General features: G+C 48.1%; 1 protein-coding gene across 2 annotated transcripts; it reads left to right on the top strand.

Annotated features, from left to right (window-relative positions):
• The first annotated feature begins 5,674 nt into the window (after nt 1-5,674).
• Nucleotides 5,675-18,303, top strand: LOC102462141 (uncharacterized). 2 transcript variants are annotated; one of them, XM_075935782.1, is made up of 3 exons: nt 5,675-5,905; nt 12,614-12,713; nt 17,243-18,303. In XM_075935782.1, the coding sequence occupies exons 2-3, from the start codon at nt 12,630-12,632 to the stop codon at nt 17,792-17,794; spliced, it is 636 nt and encodes a 211-aa protein (XP_075791897.1). In that variant the 5' UTR covers nt 5,675-5,905; nt 12,614-12,629; the 3' UTR covers nt 17,795-18,303. The 2 variants fall into 2 exon arrangements, with proteins under 2 accessions (XP_075791897.1, XP_006111456.2); XM_006111394.4 differs by lacking the exon at nt 5,675-5,905 and having other exon boundaries at nt 12,183-12,713.
• The last annotated feature ends 4,293 nt before the right edge of the window (nt 18,304-22,596 follow it).

Consider the following 22,596-nt stretch of genomic DNA (forward strand, 5'->3'; position numbering starts at 1 on the left):
TGAATCGGGGACGCCTGCAGCAGAGCAGCTGGAGTGCTGCCGGGTTGATCCAGTAGCGCCGACCCTTGGCACAGCGAGACCAACCCGGCAGCATGCCAGCTGCTCTTGGGGACGCCTGGAGCAGAGCAGCTGGGGTGCTGCCGGGTTGGTCCCGCAGCACCACTCCTCGGCGCTGTGGGACCAACCCGGCAACCCCCTAGCTGCTCTGCCCCAGGTGTCCCCAAGTCAGCTGCTGCTGAAACTGATCAGTGGCTGACTCCAGGAAGCCCCAAGCAGAGTTGCTCTGCCTGGGGCTTCCTGGAGTCAGCCGCTGATCAGTTTCAGCAGCGGCTGAATCGGGGACAGCTGGGGTGCTGCCGGGTTGGGTCCCGCAGCCCGAAGGGGCAGCGCTACGGGACCTACCTGGCAGCACTCCAGCTGCTCTGCCCCCGGCTTCCCTGATTCAGCCTCTGGTCAGTTTTAGCAGCGGCTGAATCGGGGAAGCTGGGGGTAGAGCAGCTCCAGTGGCCCGGCTGCCCGGAGCACTTCCAGGTTCCTGATGGTGCCGGACTATCAGGAGAGCCGGACCATCAGATGCCGGACCATCGGAGTTTTACTGTATTTTAGATACTCAGGCAACTGGGCAATCCACGCTTAGAGAAGGACCAGTCAGGACCCTCAGTCTTTGTATCACTTCTGCATGCAGGTGGTATGCCTGTGACAGAAGATGGGGCTGTCTTGCAAGGGTCTTCAGAGCATTTCCTCTTTCCACCAGCATCACCCTCGTCTTTCCTGGGTTCTGCATGAGCCAGCTTAACAATAGAAGCAGCCTGATTTTCCCAGCCCCCATTCTCTCAAAACCACCCATTGAAAGCACGAATCCATGTGGCGGCTCCACATCACTGAAAATTAGGACATTTATTTAGGTGTCTAAATATGGATGTAGAGGCCTAACCCGAAGCAACCACGTTTGAAAATTTTGGCCTAAAACAAACCCCCGCACTGACTGCCCAAGTGTCTCGCTTCCCCTTAGCCTCATGGTGTGCTGCCCTTCCTTCTCAGTAACAGATTCCTTTAAAAGTGCAATGCCAAGTTGTTCCCCCCAAAGGAAAGAACAGGGTATCTTTCAGCCCTAGCTACCGTCAGGGCACATTTGTCTCAAGCCACGTCCCACAGGTCTGCTGCAAACAGCAGCAGTTTCCTAGCCACAGATAAGGGAAAAACACTCTCCCATTATACAAGGGTATGGCAAAATCCATTCTGCAGTGTTGGTTTGGCCTCCTGCCAGGGCTCTATATGTGGGATATGGCACAGAGAGAAGCTCTCAAAAGGCTCAGAGATATAAAGGGTCTTCCCGACGCGTTTAACCCTGTAGCCTTCGAAATACTCCTGTCACAGTGCTAAAGGATTGCTCCTAGGCAAGGACCGGAGTGACTTAGACACATTGGAGGATTGGGCCACAAGAAATCTGATGAGGTTCAACAAGGACAAGTGTAGAGTTCTGCACTTGGGACAGAAGAATCCCAAGCATAGTTACAAGCTGGGGACCAACCAGCTAAGTAGTAGTTCTGCAGAAAAGGACCTGGGGGTTACAGTGGATGAGAAGCTGGATATGAGTCAACAGTGTGCCCTTGTAGCCAAGAAGGCTAATGGCATATTAGGTTGCATTAAGAGGAGCATTGCCAGCAGATCCAGAGATGTCATTATTCCCCTTTATTCGGCATTGGTGAGGCTACATCTGGAGTATTGTGTTCAGTTCTGCCCCCCCCCCCCCACTACAAAAAGGATGTGGACACATTGGAGAGGGTCCAGCGGAGGGCAACCAAAATGATTACGGGGCTGGAGTGCATGACTTATGAGGAGAGGCTGAGGGAGTTGGGACTGTTTAGTCTGGAGAAGCGAAGAGTGAGGGGGGATATGATAGCATCCTTCAACTTCCTGAAGGGAGGTTCCAAGGAGGATGGAGAGAGGCTGTTCTCAGTAGTGACAGATGGCAGAAGAAGGAGCAATGGTCTCAAGTTGTGGTGGGAGAGGTCCAGGTTGGATATTAGGAAAAAGTATTTCACTAGGAGGGTGGTGAAGCACTGGAATGGGTTACCTAGGGAAGTAGTGGAGTCTCCATCCCTAGAGGTGTTTAAGTCCCGGCTTGACAAAGCCCTGGCTGGGTTGATTTAGATGGGATTGGTCCTGCCTAGAGCAGGGGGCTGGACTTGATGACCTTCTGATGTCTCTTCCAGTTCTATGATAAGGGGATGGTTTGAGAACATGATCTTGGTAACTAATTGACCATTCATTATCAGTGGGAAATAGGTCAATGGAGGGATGATAGGAGTTACTATAAAGAACTTTCTGGGTGTCTGGCTGGTGAGTCTTGCCCACATGCGCAGGATTTAGCTGATCGCCATATTTGGGGTCGGGAAGGAATTTTCCTCCAGGGTAGATTGGCAGAGGCCCTGGAGGTTTTTTGCCTTCCTCTGTAGCATGGGGCACAGATCACAGCTGGAGGATTCTCTGCATCTTGGGGCCTTCAAAGTATTTGAAGGCTTCAATATCTGAGACATAGATGAGAGGATTATTCTAAGAGGGGTGGGTGAGATTCTGTGGCCTGCATTGTGCAGGGGGTCAGACTAGATGATCATAATGGTCCCTTCTGACCTTAAAGTCTATGAGTCTATGAGATATAGGGTTCGGTCTAAAGGGAAAAGTATGAAGAAGTGAGAGTACTGCAGGGGAATTAATGAGTGCATTGTGCAGCCTATAAGTTACTGCTGCCTAGTAGCAAAAAAAAAAAAAAAAAAAAAAAAAAGGCCAAAGGAGGCGGTATCGCTCTGCAGTCCATTGGCATGATGATGACTGCAGTTAAGGCTAAGTCTACACTGGCACTTTACAGCACTGTTACTTTCTGGCTCTGGGGTGTGAACAAAAACCACACACTCCCCCTCCAAGTGCAAGTGCAGAAAGTTACAGCGCTGTTAGCTACTCCCCTCAGGGCACGGAGAGAGCTTGCTTCTAGCGCTCCTCCTTTGGCCATACTTTCAATTTAATGTGCTGCTGCCGCTTCACCTTAAACTTGTTGACAAAGCCTGAGCTGCTATTTCCTCTGATTTGCACTTTGTCTGCCCACATCAAGCCCTAGCTTCTTTTCTAGATAAGTTGGCTCAATTTTTTTTCTCAGAGGCACATAGCTCTGTGTGTTTTTTTTTTAAAGTAAGAGAACTGAAATGGGAAGGTACTTGACACTTAGTACCACTCAGCCAAAGGTCATCTTAAGGCACACAATTCTAGCTATGTAAAAAACTATTCACAATTAGCTACATAAAAAAAAGTAGCTGGAGTCGATGTATCTTAATTCGAGCTTCAGCGCCATCCTCACAGTGGGAGGTTCATGGAGAAATGCTCCCATCAACTTCCCTTATGCCTCGCAAAGAGTTGGAGTTCTGGCATTGACAAGGATGCCCTCAGCATTCAGTTTAGCGGGTCTTTACTAAACTGCCGCAGCATCAACCTTCTCCATAGTCTAGACTTGGCCAGTAACTTTGCTTGTGCCCACTTGTAAATCTGATGTGGGCTCACAATTTCGCTGCATAGCAGCAAAACTGTTGCTAACTCTCATGATTTTATTACAAGTCTAACAATATTTGGTGTGTTCATCCAAGCCCGAGCTCCGGGAGTCATGTGATTAGGTGAGCCTTTCAGCTGTCATGTTAAAAAAAAGTAGATTGCTGGTCCTCACAGTTGTGGAGAGATGCTGGACAATGTGAATACCGTATATTCCGGCGTACAAGACGACCTCTGAAGTTAAAAAACATCCCCCAAAAATCGGGGGTTGTCTTGTACGCCGGATGCCCCGCCGCCGGAGCCCCTCCGCGGCTTTGAAAGCCTCGGGGGAAGCCGGCGGGGGGGCATCCCAGGCGCGCATGGGCTGCCCGCCCGCCGGAGCCCCTCCGCGGCTTTGAAAGCCTCGGGGGAAGCCGGCGGCGGGGCATCCCAGACGCGCATGGGCTGCCCCCCCTCTGGAGCCCCTCCGCGGGGCTCCGGAGGGGGGGCAGCCCATGCGCGTCTGGGATGCCCCGCCGCCGGCTTCCCCCGAGGCTTTCAAAGCCGCGGAGGGGCTCCGGCGGGCGGGCAGCCCATGCGCGCCTGGGATGCCCCCCCGCCGGCTTCCCCCGAGGCTTTCAAAGCCGCGGAGGGGCTCCGGCGGGTGGGCAGCCCATGCGCGCCTGGGATGCCCCCCCGCCGGCTTCCCCCGAGGCTTTCAAAGCCGCGGAGGGGCTCCGGCGGGCGGGCAGCCCATGCGCGCCTGGGATGCCCCGCCGCCGGCTTCCCCCGAGGCTTTCAAAGCCGCGGAGGGGCTCCGGCGGGCGGGCAGCCCATGCGCGCCTGGGATGCCCCCCCGCCGGCTTCCCCCGAGGCTTTCAAAGCCGCGGAGGGGCTCCGGCGGGCGGGCAGCCCATGCGCGCCTGGGATGCCCCGCCGCCGGCTTCCCCCGAGGCTTTCAAAGCCGCGGAGGGGCTCCGGCGGGCGGGCAGCCCATGCGCGCCTGGGATGCCCCCCCGCCGGCTTCCCCCGAGGCTTTCAAAGCCGCGGAGGGGCTCCGGCGGGCGGGCAGCCCATGCGCGCCTGGGATGCCCCCCCGCCGGCTTCCCCCGAGGCTTTCAAAGCCGCGGAGGGGCTCCGGCGGGCGGGCAGCCCATGCGCGCCTGGGATGCCCCCCCGCCGGCTTCCCCCGAGGCTTTCAAAGCCGCGGAGGGGCTCCGGCGGGCGGGCAGCCCATGCGCGCCTGGGATGCCCCCCCGCCGGCTTCCCCCGAGGCTTTCAAAGCCGCGGAGGGGCTCCGGCGGGGGGGAGCCCAGGCGCTCCTGGCGGCTTTGCTCCCGGTGCCTCTGGTCTGCTGGGGACCATCTCCAGCAGACCAGGGACACCGGGAGCAAAGGAGGCGGAAGGGCGCTGGGGTATAAGATGAAACCCTATCTTTTAATTAAAAAGATAAGGGGTCGTCTTATACGCCCAGTCGCCCTATACGCCGGAAAATACGGTAATAAAGGATATAACAGCAGAGGGAAAATCAAAAGAAACCAAAATGTATTAGCTTGAAAAGGTCAAGACTTTTTAGGATCAGACATGATTTTTTAACCTTTGGGCGTTGGCAACACTGTACAACTATTCCTCACAACTATCCTTCATTTTGAGAGACATTTTTGTCCCCTGCAACGCCCTATGTTCTACACTCCTTAGTCTCCTTTGCTTTTATTGTTGAAAATGATTTACATTTGACAAATAGACGCCTGAAATGGAAGATACAGACAGGTATTAAGGAAGGGAGCCAGCGGCCTTTAACAATGCTGCATGAAAAATATGTTATGGTCCCTTATTCTGGGTCTTTGTCACACTACGCAGCTCATATTCAGGTATAGCAAACTGAATGATGCAGCAACAACCATGTACTCCCTGCTGCTGTGTGCCATACAAGCATGTGCAGAGCTGTAGGCCAGGTTGAGTGGCGTGTGCTCTTCCTCTCATGTTTGACTCTTCCGGATGTCAGTGTAGCACCTTTCATAATCAGTTAATTAATATAAGGCATTTAAAACAGTTCTAAAAGTCTGCTACAGTGATCACATTCTGCTTCACACTGACTGGGTACTATTTGGGTTTCCTTGCTTCTGTTCTGCCTTCTCTATGCTCCCCAAGATTAGATTCTGTCATTACAGGCTCCTATTGAATTAATTCTCCCCAGTATTGCAACACCTGGTTTGAGAAACAAGCATCCCAGATAGGCAGGTAATGGTGATTTGTTGGTTTCAGCCTAATACACCGGAGAAAGTGTGCATAAACAGCTCAGTCTTACTGGAAGCTCATCCCTCTCATGCTGCGAAGGTGATGTCAACTCAGGATACTGGCTGCATTAACATTAGTTCTACAAGCAAAGGTACATTGAAGCTTTTCAAATTCACACTTCTGGGCCCACAATGTACTATAATTTGTTAAGCACTAGCAGGGTGTTTGGTGCTGCACAAGATGCAAAAGGAATGCAGGTTCTGGTTAGTAACTCTTACAATCTAACAGCTAGAAATAGAAAAGGCAGAGTCCAAAGACAGGAATAAAGGGTGGGGAAGGAGGAAAGGGAGTGCTCTCCTACGCTCCTTCCCTTCTCGTCAGGGGCGGCCCTAGACTAGCTGCCAGCAACTGGTGCCCTAGGCGAACCATGCAATCGCCCCCCCCCCCAACCCCAACCCCAACCCCAAGGGCAGATATTGACTGAGAGTTTTGGTTTTGTGCTGGGGAGAGGGGGGCTGGGGATGGAGTTCTGTGGCTGGGAGCCAGGGGGGCTGGGGGCCGGGGGGCTGGGGATGGAGTTCGGGGGCTGGGGGCCGGGGAGAGGGAACAGGGTGCCAGTCGGGAGAGAGAGTCCCCTGCACCCACCTCCTCCCAAGATCCCCCCCTTGAGAGAAGCCGGCATGCGCCTCTCCCAGGGAGACCCCCCCCCGCGGGGCAGGGGAAACCCCCACATTCCTCCTTCCCTGGGGCCAACCCCCCCTCCCGCGGCACAGGGGAACCCCCCCTCCCGCGTTCCTCCTACCCCGGGGTGACCCCCCCTCCTGCAGCACAGGAGAACCCCCCCCACGCACCGCCTCTCCCAGGATTTACCCCCCTCCTGGCCTCAGGGAAGCCGTGCTCCAGGTAAGGCACCGGAAGGGGAAGGGGAAATAGAAGTGGCAAGGTGTTTAGAATTTGGCGCCCCATGCAACTTAGTGCCCGAGGCGGCTGCCTAGTTTGCCTATAGCCACGGGCCGCCCCTGCTGCCCATGGCCTGTTCCCCTAGAATTCAACACATGAATTTGTTATGTAGCTTTTCAAAATTTCCCTGTCTTCTATCTTGGCAGAATAGTAGGAGAATCTGTTTGGAGCCAGCCGTTGTTCTCCCTTTGCTATCAGGAGCACTTGTTCTTGGGTGACAGGAGGCCCTCCTTACATTAAGCTGCTGTGTGCTGTCTTTGTGAAATGTGCTTTAAAATGCTGCTCCAGATTTAGATACAAATTGTTCATTCATGCCCCCTTTTTTGGACTTGGCACCATTTCCTGTCTCCTGTGCCCTGGTGGCAAGGGCTACGGCATGGTTCATAACATCTGAAATAGGGTGGTGCACACCAGTGACGCCTACATTGACTGGAACGGCCACATTTTGCTGATTTTGTGTAAAATTTGCATGAATATTGGCCTGTACTTGGTGTAGGTCTGTTCTGAAGCTGGTCCCTAGCCTAGGGATATCTTATTCTGCTCACCATGCTGAGAGTGGTACATTCTAGGGGGATGAGAACATGGCCGGCAGCCAGAAACTCCTCCCTAACTTCTCTTGTTGGTAGATCCCGGTGAGTGTGGGCTCCAGGGTGGGGTTGAAGATGAGACCTTTGGGTGTAGGAGGAGGCTTTGGCTTTGTGAGGGGTCATGGCTGCGGTAGGAGGCACTTACCTTGAGCAGCTGCCAGTCAGTGCTGCAATGGGGGTGCCGAGGCAGGCTTCCGGCCTGACCTGGCACCACAGACCATGCTGCACCCCAGAAGCAGTCAGTAGCAGGATCCTAGCCAATGGGAGTGTGGAGCTAGTGCTTGGGGCATGGGCAGGGGCAGGGGCAGGGGCAGTGCGCGGAGCCCTGTATGTTCTTCCTCCCCACCCCATCTAGGAGCCAGGCCTGCTGCCAGCCACTTGGGGGTGCAGTGCAGTCTGCAGTGCCAGGATAGGCAGGTAGCCTGGCTTAGCTGCCCCACTGGTCACCTGATCCCGCTGCAGCAATAAGACCCAGTGCCTGACATTCCATGACCCAGGACTGAGTCATGACCCGTAGTTTGAAAACCATTGGTCTAGTGATTAGGAAGCTATGCAGGGTCCTAGGAAATTCATGTTCAAGTTTCTCTTCTGCCACAGAATTCCTGTGTGATCTCGGGCAAGTCACTTAGTCTCTCAGCCTTAGTTTCCCTTTCTGTAAAGTGGGGATAATAATCCTTAATGTGCAGGCCTATAGGAAAGATAAATATATCAACGGTTGTGCTGAAGTACTCCAGTGATGTCGTAATAGTGGATAGGAAAGCTCCTGAAAAAGAGAATCACCTCTGGGTTGCTGATGGTGGAAGCCAAATGGCTGAAAGCTCCCAGAAGAGGGGTAAAGTGCCTTCAAGCCCTTCTCTGCCAGACCTAGAGCTGTCTGGTACAGCTAACAAAGTACAGCCCCTCCCTGCATGCGTGGGAGTTAATCTGGCCTTTTGTTTTCAGTGCTTTGAAGATGAAAAATACCGCATTGGTTGAGTACATGCTATTTAGCCTCGAAACAAATAACTGAACTGGATTTGATTTGTACCTGAACCTGCTTCCGTGTCACAAACAGACTGTCCACTGAACCCTGGGAGCTTTATTCTGCTTACCCGTATCCTGGTGTAAATCAGGAATAACACCACTGAGGTTATGGACACTGTACTGGTGTAAAGGATAAAAGAATCAGAGTTTCCTGGTTTATTGCACTGCAGGTTGAACCTCTCTAATCCAGAACTCTCTCATCCAGAAACATCTGTGGTCCGGAATGAATCTAGTTAGCTGGATGTCCACTTTTCATGGGCATGGCCAAGTTTCCCACAGTCCCATAAAGTTTGTTTATAGCCACCAGTCCTGGCTCTCAGTGTTCTGTGCTGTTTTTTAGCTCTAATATACCCCTAAATGTCTTCTAACAGCAAGCAATGCATATGTTGGTAATGCTGCGAGACAATATTGGCCTCCTGTAGTCCAGAAAATTCTCTTGTTTGGAACTGGTGAGGTCCTGTGGGTGCCAGACTAGAGAGGTTCAACCTATACTAGACTAGGAAATTAGTCTCGATAGCTTAACGTTGCTGGCACTTCGCAAAATGAAATGGTATCTTCATAATACTACAGTATATGGAAATATCTAACTCATAAATATTTATCACAGCTTTGCTATTCAGTGGTCTGTTAAATAAATATTGCTTTTAGTTTGCTTTTCTCATCAAGAAGTTTAGCTTTTATACAAATTATATGACATGGCTTACCTGTTTCAGGCTTGGTATTGAATCATTTTTATTAACATTTTTGGCATCCAGTGATTCCATAAAAAGTAAATAAATCACCGCTGTAGTATAGAGTATGATTTATTATTAATTATAATCACTGTTACTACAATTCTTCTCTCTGATTAAGTGGGGATGTCAAAAGGCTCCAGTATGAATTTATCCAGTTCTCATTGATTGGAAGGCTAGTGGAGGTAACACAACCTTTTAAAGGGTAGCGAGCATGACATTTTTTGTTTGTTTATATTGCTTTTTACTGGTGTTTAAAGGGCAAAAATAAGGAGACGGGTCAAAGCTTGCTTGTCTTGTTCATGTTAGTTGGGCTATTGATAATTAACTCATGCAAGTTATAAGAGCCTAGTGCACCATTTGCAAAATCAAATCAAATCAAATTTCTCATCAATAAGTGCAGAAGTTGAAATACAAGTAAAGTAACTATTTACTAATGAGGCCTACATGTTGCAGAAATCTATGTTTCTTTCCACCTGAGAGTAAATGAATAATGGGAAACTGCATATTAAACAGGATTGAGAGCTGTACTGCAGAGAGCTGTACATGGCCCCTCCACATGCAGTAATGATATGGTACAGGAACGAGCATGAGATTAAAGGGGCACAGTCAGTATGGGCTCCGGTTTTGCATCTACAGGGAGCAGAATCAGAACCGCAGATTAAAAGGGGAACCTGTTATTTGTTAAGCCCCATGCAAGTGACACACTGTGTGCGGCTCTATCATCTTCATTAAATACAGTGAACAATTACAGATAAAAGCTGAAAGTGTTTTACTAACAGCCAGGCAAATGCTTTGGGAGAAGGATGGGGACTGAATTTTGATAATAAGAGGCTTTCGGGCTGCTGGGAAAGATGCAGCCACTGCTACCTTTATGGAGGCTCCTGTGAAGCCTCTGGGCTTACAATAGGCCCCTGTTCATAAAGCATCTCCGCCAACTGCAGCTATTTTTTGGGATGGCAATTAATTATTCCTGTGAAACAGATGACAACGGTGAGGAGTATCATTAGTGCCATGGTCCCCTGCTTTACAGTGGAGAAATAATAACTCCCCGGGTCACGTGTGAAATTAGCTCCCGCTGTTGCTCTTTTTTCTCCTTTGCTGCGTAAAGCACCTTCTGTCACAAAAGAGATTTCATTCGACTTGTCCCTACTGACTGACGCAATTCAGACGTGTCTGTTGCAGCCCAGCACGCAACCTGCCCACCCACATAGATATGGTCAATCCTGGTCTGGCTGGAATGTATTCAGAGAATTTCACAGGCTGTGAGAATGTGCACACACGATGCTTACTCACATTGTTCGTAGAGTCGATACGGGGAAGCAAGGATTAAAATAAGGACACATTTTGGAACGAAGATGAACTAGGCGAGACCTTTGAAAGGCTTTAGTATGCCAAGAAATTCAGTGCCAGGAAGCCTTCATTAATGCCTGCTTAAGGTTCCTACTGTAATTCTAATGAGGACATAGTGTATTTATATTTGAAGGCATCCTGGTTAATGCCACATAGCACATGATGATACTACAGAATACTAGCTATGCACCAGAGATGAGTTATGATAATATCACTTTCTTTGAACAGCCTGGGTACGTCTCCACAGTGATAAAAGAGCCATTGCTTGGCTGTGGCAGGCCCAGTCCGCTGATTCAGATTCGGGTTGCATGGCTCTACACACTGCAGTGTAGATAATCAGGCGTGGGCTGGAACCTACCTCTGATGCCCCAAGAGGGAGAGGGTCTCTGAGCCCAGGTTCCAACCTGGACTCAGAATGACTACCTGCAATTTTTAGCCCAGAGCCACAGCCCTGTGAACCCGAGTAAGCATGAGCTCTTAGTCTCAAGACTGCAGGTCTTTTAATCACCATGTAGAGGTGCCCCCAATGTCTGTGAATGTACACTGTTACTTTCAGCAGAGCATTCACATAGTCTTTGCCAGGGATGTCCTGTGTGCCTCCTAGAAAGGGATAGAGTGAGTCCCTCAACTGGAATAAATCAGAGCAGCTGATTTACTCCAGCTGAGGACCTATCCCATGAGTTTTCTCTATATTAAATGTGTGTTTTTAACACATCTAAAGTATGGAAACAAAACCACTTATTTAAAATACCAAACCTAAACAAACCACCAACCAGAGGTTGCTAAAAATCACATTCCCCCCCCCCCCCCCAAGCAAAAACCTGATGGCTATGAACCTTAGCTGTGTAAACTGGTGTAGTTTCACTGACTTTTGACGTTGTATGGCCAGAAGGTCACTTCTGGAAGTGAACAGTGAAATTGAATTTCATTGATCAGGGCTCTCCAATGAGACTGCAGTGTCGCCAGTTACCACACAGCCAAAGGGAGTAGGCGGAACTCAACTAGCACATGTTCCATGGGAGAAAGATGGTCTCTCAATGGATTTATTATACACAACATCGGCTCCTTGAACTGAACTTGCACATACACATAAACACAGCTCCAGTGTATGGATTCATACATATATTTATATATGCGTAGTTATACAGGAGGCTATGAACATGCTAACTGGCTGGGATTTAATCAAACCAAAACCCCAGATCTGTCCCACTCCCCTGCTTTTTGTCTGTTTTGTCTGTTTAGACTGTAAGTGCTTCAGGGAAAGGACTATCTTTTACGATGGGTATGGACAATGGCTGGCTTCACAGTGCCCCCAACTTGCTTGAAGTCTGTAGCCACGGCAGTAATAATGCTAATCTATTGGCCCTCTATCCCTCCTTTCCCATTCAGTGCTATAACCCCACAAACAGTAGGGAAAGTTGGCTTCAGATCAGAATTCTAGGACCTGGACCTACATCTCCCCTTAATGAACACCCTCCCCCCCCCCCCCCATGGACATTGATTTCTTGGGAGACACTTTCCAGCTATTTATACTGTACTTCTTGACCTGTGGGTTAATAGGATTCAGATTCTTGCATTATCGCTCTTAGGAAAAGCTCTTAATGTTTTGCTAATCTGCAGGTAAACAGTCCCAAAGGCAGAGATCTGTCTGCACTGATGTCACGCAAGTGCATCAGTACCCTCCTGGCGCGTGCTGTCTTTGAGTCCCTCTAATTGCTCTCACGTCGCCAGTCACATCAGGTTATGTGATGTGACGGCTGGGAGACTTGAATGCCAGAAGGCAGAGCTTCCATAATCCCTGAAAATTCCCCAACACCTAAGCCCCTCCTGCATGGGTGGCATGGCTTTCCTGGCCTACCATGGACAGCTTTGGCTGATAAATACAGCATCGGCAGCTGGGGTAGGTTTCAAAGTTCAGAGAGCTCCAAACACATTGCTTGTCTGTGACCTCTAAGAGTTCAGTCCAGTGAATGCTTTGCTATTCCTCAGCTGTTCGCTGGATCTCAGCATCCCAGACTGTCAGACACTTACGAGTTAAGTGAAAGCAATTTATTTCAGAATACAAACCACATCTAAACTCCTGAACAGTGCTGCAATGGAGCCATCTGACTCAAGAACATGCCTGAGAACTTGTCCCATAAAAGACTGTAGAGTATTACACTTCAGTGAAAAGCTAACTGATCCAGGACAACTCCATCTCTCCAGGAACCGCTCCCGAAGGATGATGGCACGGAGACGGTCTAATAGCATCAGCATGTGCACCTTACCCAGTATTCCAGAGTACCCGGGCTTCCAGGACATTAAGGTCAGTATGCAGCAAGTCTATTTTGCAGTGTACAATCGATCTTGTTAGGAAGCTGGCTATGTTTCTGTCACAGTTACTTCTGCACATCCTGGGCAGTTGATACTATATTGTATTCTGGGATACTATGGAAGTGCTGTACCTGCACAGTTTCCCCCACCACACACCTCTGACCCTCCAGTTAGCCATTTTTTAAAAGTAAGAATGAGGGGGAAAGATGTCACGTGCTTTTAAACATTCTCATTTGAGGCTTATTTAAAAAAATGTGATTTTTGCAGGCATCATTATTTTGATTGTTCTCAGCAAAAAGTGATGACTTATTAGCAGTCTGGGCACCACGTTTTAGATCTGGGCACCATATTTGAAGAAAGATGTGGAGAAATTGGAGAGGGTCTAGAGAAGAGCAACAAGAATGATTAAAGGTCTAGAAAACATGACCTGTGAGGGAAGACTGAAAGAATTTGAATTGTTTAGTTTAGAAAAAAGAAGACTTGAGAGGGACAGGATAGCAACTTTCAAGAACCTAAAAGGGTGTTACAAGGAGAAGAGGAAAAACATTCTCCTTAACCTCTGATGATAGAACAAGAAGCAATGGGCTTAAATTTCAGCACTGGAGGTTTAGGTTGGACATTAGGAAAACTTCCTGTCAGGGTAGTTTAGCAGTGGGATAAATTGCCTAGGGAGGTTGTGGAATATCCATCATTTGGATATTTAAGAGCAGGTTAAATAAACATCTATTGGGGATGATCTAGATGGTGGTTAGTCCTGCTATGAGGGCAGTGGACTGGACTTGATGACTTTTCAAGATCCCTTCTGGTTCTAGTATTTTATGATTCTATGGTTCTATGAAAAATCGGCTGATTTGCATAGGCTGCTAGCATTTCCCCGTGTTTCAGTTTGCATTAGATAATACTGAATACAATTTAACCAACAATATACAGTACATTGAGATGACACCAAATGGCAATAAGGCAGACAGTGTTGCAAAGAGATCCTTACAACAGGGAGTAATGTACTGACTTCTGTGCCCTTTTTGCACAGCTGTAAAATTGATTTAAATAATTTTTCTTCTAGACCACAGGGTTGTTGCAAAGCCTAAATCACAATCACAAAATACTGTGTCATGCCATCCTTAACTGAAAGGGTCATTCAACCTGTATAATGGTAACATTATTAATACTTCTGGATTATTTAAAAGCTGCAGCATTCCACAGTGCAACTCAGACCAGTGAAGGGTCTGTATCAACTCTTACTCTGTAATCGGGATGTCTTACTGTGCTTTGCTGTTATAGCTCCCATCTGGGCTCCTCACAAACAGCGTGCAGGTCACTCAGCTATAGTCCGGTCCAACAGCTCTGACTCCGACAGCCTGCCAACAGCCCACCAGCCACACTCTGGTGTCCATAAGCCTTGTTACTCTTCTCAGGGTGCCCCCAACATATTTCCAGGCTTGAATTTTCCCCCAAAATGTGTTTTGCACTATCTAGTCCCCACCAGATATATTAGGTTCTGTGCACTTCTAATGGGATCAATATACAGCAGTTACTCAAACAATTCACCATCCAGGATGAGATTTAATTAGATAAGAAAATACGTTTGCTTAACAATAAAGAGAGAGCTTTTAAGTGAGGCTTTAAAAATCAGAAATGGTTACAAGAAAAACAAAGACCGAATGCTTTCTAAACGTAACCAACTAGACTTGGTTCAAGGTGAAGTTCTTACCACTGTTTTCAGTACATTGTTGGCCAAACGCTCAGGTTACAAGCTGTTCCCAAAGCTCACAAAGGCTACATCTAGACTGGCATGATTTTCCGCAAATGCTTTTAATGGAAAAGGTTTCCGTTAAAAGCATTTGCAGAAAAGAGCGTCTAGATTGGCACGGATGCTTTTCCGCAAAAGCACTTTGTGCAAAAGGACTTTTGCCCGAACGGGAGCAGCATAGTATTTCTGCAAGAAGCACTTATTTCAGACAGTAGGAAGTCAGTGTTCTTGCAGAAATTCAAGTGGCCAGAGTAGACAGCTGGCAAGTTTTTGCGCAAAAGCAATTGCTTTTGCGGAAAAACTTGCCAGTCTAGACACAGCCAAGCTGTTTCTTTTGCTTCTTTAGGAGGAAAAGAGAGGTGGATAAGGAGAGAGGATTTGGATTGTTTAATAGTTCACTCACCCGCTGACATGTATTTTTCTGAGACTGATCCCTAGATAAAGTTCTTTGCGCCTGTGAGCAAAGAGGCACAGAGTCTGGTGCACGAGAGGTTTTATGCTGTTGCTTGCTAAATGGCAGATCTATTTACTTCTGCCTCCCTGTCTTGCCGAAGAGTGGCCATTTGATAGGTGATGGCCCATCAGCTTTGATGACACCTAACTAGAGGTATAACCTTGTCCTTTGCTTAAGAGCTGCTTGACCAGTTATGCCTAAACGGAACTACATGAGTTTGAACATAAGCCATCATCACTGGGGGCTAAGAGAGACCTCCTAACTTTTAATATAATGTTGCTACAGACATTCTACCATAACATTATTGACCAACAAGTTATTAGTTTTCAAATGATACTTTACAAGATATATTTTGTCCAAAGATTATTACAGTCACACATAGGCTGTGTCTAGACTGGCAAGTTTTTCCACAAAATCATCTGCTTTTGCGGAAAAACTTGCCAACTGTCTACACTGGCCGCTTGAATTTCCACAAAAGCACTGACGATCTCATGTAAGATTGTCAGTGCTTTTGCAGAAATACTATGCTGCTCCCGTTCGGGCAAAAGTCTTTTTCCGAAAAACTTTTGCGCAAAAGGGCCAGTGTAGACGGCAGAGATCTGTTTTCCACAAAAAAGCCCTGATCGCGAAAATGGCGATCGGGGCTTTTTTGCGGAAAAGCGCATCTAGATTGGCCATGGACGCTTTTCTGCAAAAAGTGCTTTTAACGGAAAACTTTTCCGTTAAAAGCATTTCCGGAAAATCATGCCAATCTAGACGTAGCCATAGGGTATGAATGCAGGATCCATTCCATCGCAAAAGACAAACTCATTAAAGAAACTGAAGAAAAATAAAGTTCTCCATTCAAGCCAAACTGCAAAGATATTTTCCAGGAAAAAAGTTCAACCAAACATTAGTTTGATTAATTAAAGGAGCTGGTGCATGCAAGGATGGCTGGTGGCAGTACATTAGCAATTGCAGAGCTGTAACTTTGGAAACCCACAATACAATAAATGAGTAAATGACACATTAAATGTTGGTGAAATCTCAGTTAATACTCTTAGAGGGAACTGGATTAGGGCCAAAGTCAATAGAAAGACTCCCACTGAAGGCAACAGGGGTTGGATCAGGCCCTTTGTTTGTCTATTCAGCAGCTCAGATAGCAAATTGTTTAGTTGCCAAGGTGATAGGCACCTTAGAAATACCTATGATAGGGATGGAAGAAAAAGCTCTAAGCACAACTGTGAGGCTATATAAAATAATAATAATTAGCATGGCCATTTTGGATCATGTAATTAAACTGCAACATGCAAACTGTAATTCTTGTTATAATAATTCTCAATTCATAGCTAAGCTAATTTCTGAAAAATAATATAGAAAATATTTCTTAGAAGAGGAATCCATTTTACTGCAGTCGTACAAATCTGCAGCAGCTAGAAGCTAAGGACAGATGAACAAGATAAAGCAGAAAGAGCTACAAGAATGTAAAGGGTAAAAAAAATCAGAAAATTAGGAAAGGATGTAATGAGTATCATTGATGGATAAAAATCACTAACAAAACTAAAGAATCCTTTTTTGTGTTTTTTTTCAACACATGTATTACTTTATAAAATATCCAACTTAAAAATAGTTGGTCAAGAGACAGGGAAGGGAAGGGTATGATAAAGAGAAAGGAAAAGGCTTACAGATAACCCAATCCTATTCAGAATATCCTTCACTCTTTCCCATTCAACCATGTGTTATTTAAAGGATTCATGTGGAACAGGTGTAGAGCAATATAAATAGCTTTTGATCCATTGTGCTTTTCAGAGGAAGCCAGTGACTGTGATTTCCAATGTCAGTTAGGAGATTTGGATGCTCAAATCCCATTAAAGGGGAATTGTGCATTTAAACACTAAGCAGTGGGCAGCACAGATGATCAGCACATCCACAGTTCAGGCAATAGACACTTTTTAGGTGTGGGCCTGAACCAAATTCTGGATCCAAACAACCCTGATCTTTAGGGACACCATCATCTCTGTTATAAGCTGAACCGAACCCCCAGTTCCAAGCACCCTTTGAACTTTGGAATCCTCAGGGTAGTTTAGATCAGGAGTTAAACTACATGATTTGGGCCCATCTGTGCTATATTATTTTATATTTATATTTCAATAATGTTCCCAGTCAGGATCACAGCTTCATTGTGCCAGTTGCTGTAGAAATAAGAAGAGGCAGACCCTGCCTGAAAAAGACAGTTCCAAATATTTAGCTTGCTGACATTTTGCAATGATTCTGTAAGCATGAAACGGAACACAATGCAGGTTTTAATTCAGGTTTTCTTTGCCTCTGTTTTGAACAGTTGTCAAGGAGCTATTCTAGAACTCCAGACTTCAGTATGGCTTTCCAGAATCGAGGAAGAAATAAAAATGGCCCAATACTAGGGGCTGAAAACCCTACAAATATAAAATCTTTGGGCCAAAACAGCATTCAGGTCCACAGTTTGGGCAACTCCCCAGGGAACTATGTTCTCAAAAGTCACCGCAAAACCAACAGTGGTTTCTATGACAAGAGTTTGCAAGAGTACTTCAACGAGCGGCTCATGGAGCTCAGGAACTATGAAACAAAGAAGTCTAATAGGCAGGCCAAAGGGTATCCTGATGAGAACAAGCAACCCAACAGCACCACCAGAGGCCTAAGGCGCAGAAGTAGCTGCAATGCTGTGATCCTGACAAATCACATGAAAGAGATTGAAGAATCCTGCAGTTTGGCACACCAGCCCAATGAACCAGCGCTAGAGTGTGATGACCAGAGGGAAACCCAGAGTGTCCTGGATTTTTGCAAGAGTGACTACTTGGATATTTTGACTATGAACATTAACGCTCCGTTAGAAATGTTTGTACGGAGGAAATGACATTGGAGGTGACAGCAGCCACTACCACAGCTGTGAGAAGCAAAAAGAATTACTATTGTTTGTTACTTTCCTGGCCAACGTATCTGTCTTATGTGTGAATATGTTTGTTTGTGGATAAAAGTGACATACTGTCTTATCTTTGTGCTTGATTTTGTAAGTCTTCACCATCAGTTACTGGCAGTAGGTGGCTTCAGTTGGAGAGGCTCAGCCCTCCCTCTCCCAAATCTATCAGCTCCCCATAGCTGGCAAGTCCCCATATTAGGCACTGCCAGGAGCAGGAAGGGAGCAGGAAGAGGGCCCCGCCTGTGCATGCGTGTGGCTGACATGTAATGCTTTGGTAGCTCCCATGAGAGCCAATGAGCTAGAGTGGGGAGCCTGCCTGGACCAGCCCTATGGGACAGCAGCTGTTGTTCCTCCCCACAGTGATACTCCCTTGCAGCCAGAGGGAGGGACCAGGGACCGTCAGAGACTGGGCCAAGCAAGCACCCCCCCACCCCAATTCAGACTCATGTCCCATTTGCGGGCCAGGGATCCTGTCTCCTGGATTATGGGCCTGCCCACGTCCTGCTCATGGCCCCGGGTGAGTGCTGGCGAGGGGGCCATGTCCTGCTTGGTCTATTAGCACCAGCCCCTTGTGGACAGTTCTCCATAGCTAGCTGAGGCTAGGGAGCACAGGGTGGGGGTCTCACGCAGGGAGGAGCACAAGGTTGGAGGCCCAGGCTTGCCAAGTTTGCAGTTGTGCCACCCATGGATGGGGCTCAGTCAGGGTGCAGCTCCACCAGGTCTGTCCTCCCCAGTGTGATAGCTTTGTCACTAAAGGAGAAAGCGGGGGAGGAATTCAAGTGGCGGGGGGGTGCTGATTCCCGCACGGCAGCTGAGGGCCCAGCCTCATGGGCTTATTTGGTTTTCTTGCCACCAGTTCACCTGCTCAATGGCAGGAGCTGGGTTCAGCCCCAAATCAGCGGTGAGCTCATGGTGGGACAGGGGCAGGCACCCCAGCAGAGCAGTGAACCAGTGGCCAACGTGGGGGGCGTGTCTTCAGAGCCGACTGGCTTCACCCTTCGTGCCATTGCCTTCCGGCATGCAGGGCCCACCCTTGGCACAAAGAAGTCAATTGACCCAGAAGCTGGCTCCCAGGGAGTGATGGGGAGGGGATGCTGCCCCCTTCTGCCCCCCCCCCCGCCCCGCCCCGCCTCTCCCAGGGCCTTCCCGCGCCTCTGCATCTAGCCAGGATCGAAACTTCACTCACAGCACTGACCCCTCCACTGGAAGGGAGGGGGCTCCTTTGCATGCCTACAGGTGCAGGGACGTGGCCACACTGCACACCCTGGAGAGCCCCTTCCCACACAGCTGGTTGTGTTACTGAACAGCCCCCCAATCCCTTTGGATCAATGCGATACAAAATAGCACTGGTCTACATATGCTCCATGTAGTACCTGGCTTTAAGTAGCAGTTTGGGGATTTAGGATAGTTAATATGTCAGGTGCCGTTTTGCTTTCTGCTTTAGTTTACAGCTTGTAGCGCTGTTATTTAATCCAAAGAAAAATATTAACCCTTTCTATTTACTTTGCTTGTCTGAAGTCCCTAAAACTGTTATTTACCAGTTATTTTATATTGTCTTCTTTTCTGTGCTGTAAATATTAGGGTGAAACATTTTGAAAAGATTTAGCCTTAATAGAATTTGCACTTTAAAGCCTTTTATTGTATCCTGTTGTTTATATCAGTCACTTATCCGTATAAAATCAGCAACAGTCAAATTTTTTGGCGATGCAAAATGTCAATAGCTTTGTCTATGATGCACTGAGCAAGCGGCATGTCCAAAGCACAGTAATCATTGCAGATCTACAATAAGTATTTCTGACTAGCGTGAAATACTGGCAATACATTTCTTACCACAATTTTGATCTGGCTCAGTGTTTCTGTGTTTGCATTTATCTTTTCAAAGTGGAATTGAATTTGCATGTAGCTGGTGGAATTAAATAACCAAGGGACCAAGCTGCAAATGTACTCTTGAGAAAAGAATAGCTTGTATCTCCTGCCCAAACTCCCTGCGCAGCAGTGTGCATGTATTTACATCAACTGAGCATTTCATATTATAAAATTGGGGGGAGGGACAAAGGAGGGAAATTGGCCTGGTTAAAAGGCTGGAGGGGGCAGTCTGGCTGAGAAGCTGGGGGGATAGTGATAGGGTTCCTTCCAGGTGGAAGAGATTGGAGGGGGAGGAGGATGGAGCAATTTCTTCCCACTTTATCATAATCCCAAATCTCTCTGCCCCTCCCCCAAGCAGCACTGCTTAATTCAGTTGCCCCAGTCAATAACCCTGCCCCCTCCCTGATACCCCCAATGATTCCTGTCCTGCCTCTGCCCCAGTCCCACCCCTCATATGCTAACGATTCCTTCCTCCTCCACACACCAATGAATCCTGCCCTTCATACACGAGAGTAGCCTTTCCCACACCCACATGACTCCCACCTTTCTTATCCCAGTGACCCCTGCACCAGGCTAGGTTTCCCTTTCTCCCACCCACACACCTCCTTGTCACACTGCTGCCTCTGTCCTGTAGCTCCCCAGGCAGTCGGTCAAGGTATTGCTCTGCTGCCTCACACCACTGCTAAAGCTGACAGGCCAGAGGAGGATAGGGGACAGTCCAGGCGGTTACTCCCCTACCTCCTGCCAGCACAGTGGGGAACAACCAGAGTCTATAGAGGGGCCAAAAGTCTCCTCTCAGCTCCTTGCCAGGCTTGGAGAAGGGCTGCCCAGTTGGTGCAAGTCTTACCCTTGAGGCTTGCTATCCTAGTTCCAGTCCCTCCTCCTCCCCCAGTCTCTCTTCCTGCCCCGTCACAGGTTTGATGCCCAGCCAATCCCAGTTCTATCACAATGCCTGGTCTCCAGTCTGTTTGGCCAAACAGCCCTAGGTCTTCCCTCCCAACTTCTGCTCTTAGCTCTTTCCCCTCCCTGCCCCTTAGTGCCCAGTCTTGGTCTCCCCTGTAGGGTTCTCATCTAACCTCAGTCCTTAGCTTTTTGTCCCAGTCTCTGCTCAGCCGGTCTCAGTATGTCCCTGGCACCCACATAGATGTTGGACCCATTGCTCCTCTCTCTCACAGTGGTTCCAGATAGTCCCAGTCTGATTTCATTGTTCCCCTCGTTGTCAAGTGGGTTCCAGGCCTTTCCCTTTACTGGCTCCCAGTCCCAGTTTTCTGGCCCAAATAGTCCTCAATGCCTTCTTGGCTTCCCACTCTGTTTCTTTGCCCATCGGTCCCAGTCTCCTGTCCAGTGCCAAGTCTCCTTGCACAGACTGTCACTGCCTCCTTCCGCCACCCCCGCTCCGCCTCAAATCCCAGACTCATCATTCTCCTTTTTTCCAAGCCTACTCCTTTTCCTTTCCTTTGTTTGGCTCTTCTCCCCACTGCATTGGAATGAGATCTCCTCCTCCATGTTACTGGCATGCTAGCCGAGGGACCTACACCAGCCATTACGGGAAAGCTTTGTACCTCTAGCCCTGGGCAGGTCAATGCGTGGTCATTCTGTCAGCTTTAGGAGCTACGATGGCTGGAATATACTTGGTGAAGATGGGCACTGCAATTTTCGCTATTAAGAGCAAAGAAGGCTTTGCTGCACATGTGTAAGCTATTATTTTTAAAGGATTATAACTTGGCTAAATGTTGGAGATTTTCATAGGCGCATCAAAAAGCACGTCCCTGGCACAATGCCTGTCCCTCACCAAATGTCAACTTTCTGTGCCAAAGCACGAAGATGGGCTAGAAAGGTTCAAAGAAAAATGCATCTGAATTTTTAACATGGGACCAATTACAGTAAAACTCCAATAGTCCGGCATCCAATAGTCCAGCACTCCTGATAGTCCGGCATCAAAATGGCAAGAGCCTAGTGAGTGAGCTTCTGCAAAAAATGAGTCACAAGGTAACAGCGGCAGCAGCTGAACTGAGCAAAAAGGGTAAAAAAAGGCTTAAAAAACTAAAACATTACAGTACTGTATACAGTATGTACAATAAAAAGGGTCAAGAACACTTTATATATAGTATATAGTGTATACAGTATATATATAACCAGCTTATAGTACCTCCTGATAGTCCGGCATATTTGATAATCCGGCACCACCTAGGTCCCATAGGTTCCGGATTATCGGAAGTCTACAGTACATGATTTTTGTCCTAGCCTCAACAGCGGAGCCATTTTGGACTGACATTTTCCAGCCTGTAATGTGGTTTCTACCCCTCAGAGATAGAAGGGGGGGGGGGGGTAACAGGTGTTCGCGAGATCAATTAGCATATCTGGATGGACTCAGGCCTCATAGGGAAACCTAGCAGGGAAGGGCTGGAGAGTGTTACAAAGGACATTAGGAGCAAAAGGGGGTAGTAGCAGGAGGTTCTGCAGTCACTCTTCTGGTCGTGACAGGTCCTGTAAGGAACAGGTGGGTGCTGGTAAGGTGAGGAGAAAACCTGGGGAAGGCTAAGTAGGTGGAAGTCCACAATGGTATCAATAAGGCGTATGGTGGAGAGAATCTTCATAGCTTCTCCTAGGGATTCCTGTACTGGAAGGAAACCAGTGAAGTGGCTTACTAGCCACCTGTAAAGTGGTATGAAGACTGTGAACTACTGGAAGCCCTGAGAAAAGGGTGTATGAAGCACTAGGCCCAAAACGGAGCTTGACAGACTAGACAGAAGGATTGGCTCTGTTTTTAGTAGATGTCTTGTGATCTTGGAAGGGGTGGCACTAAAGTGTGACCTAGCTAGGAAGCTGAATCACATGACCACTGGAGACCGGCTGTGACTGTTGCTGGAGGT

This window comes from Pelodiscus sinensis, chromosome 8, assembly GCF_049634645.1.
Source record: "Pelodiscus sinensis isolate JC-2024 chromosome 8, ASM4963464v1, whole genome shotgun sequence".
Lineage (NCBI taxonomy): Eukaryota > Metazoa > Chordata > Testudines > Trionychidae > Pelodiscus > Pelodiscus sinensis.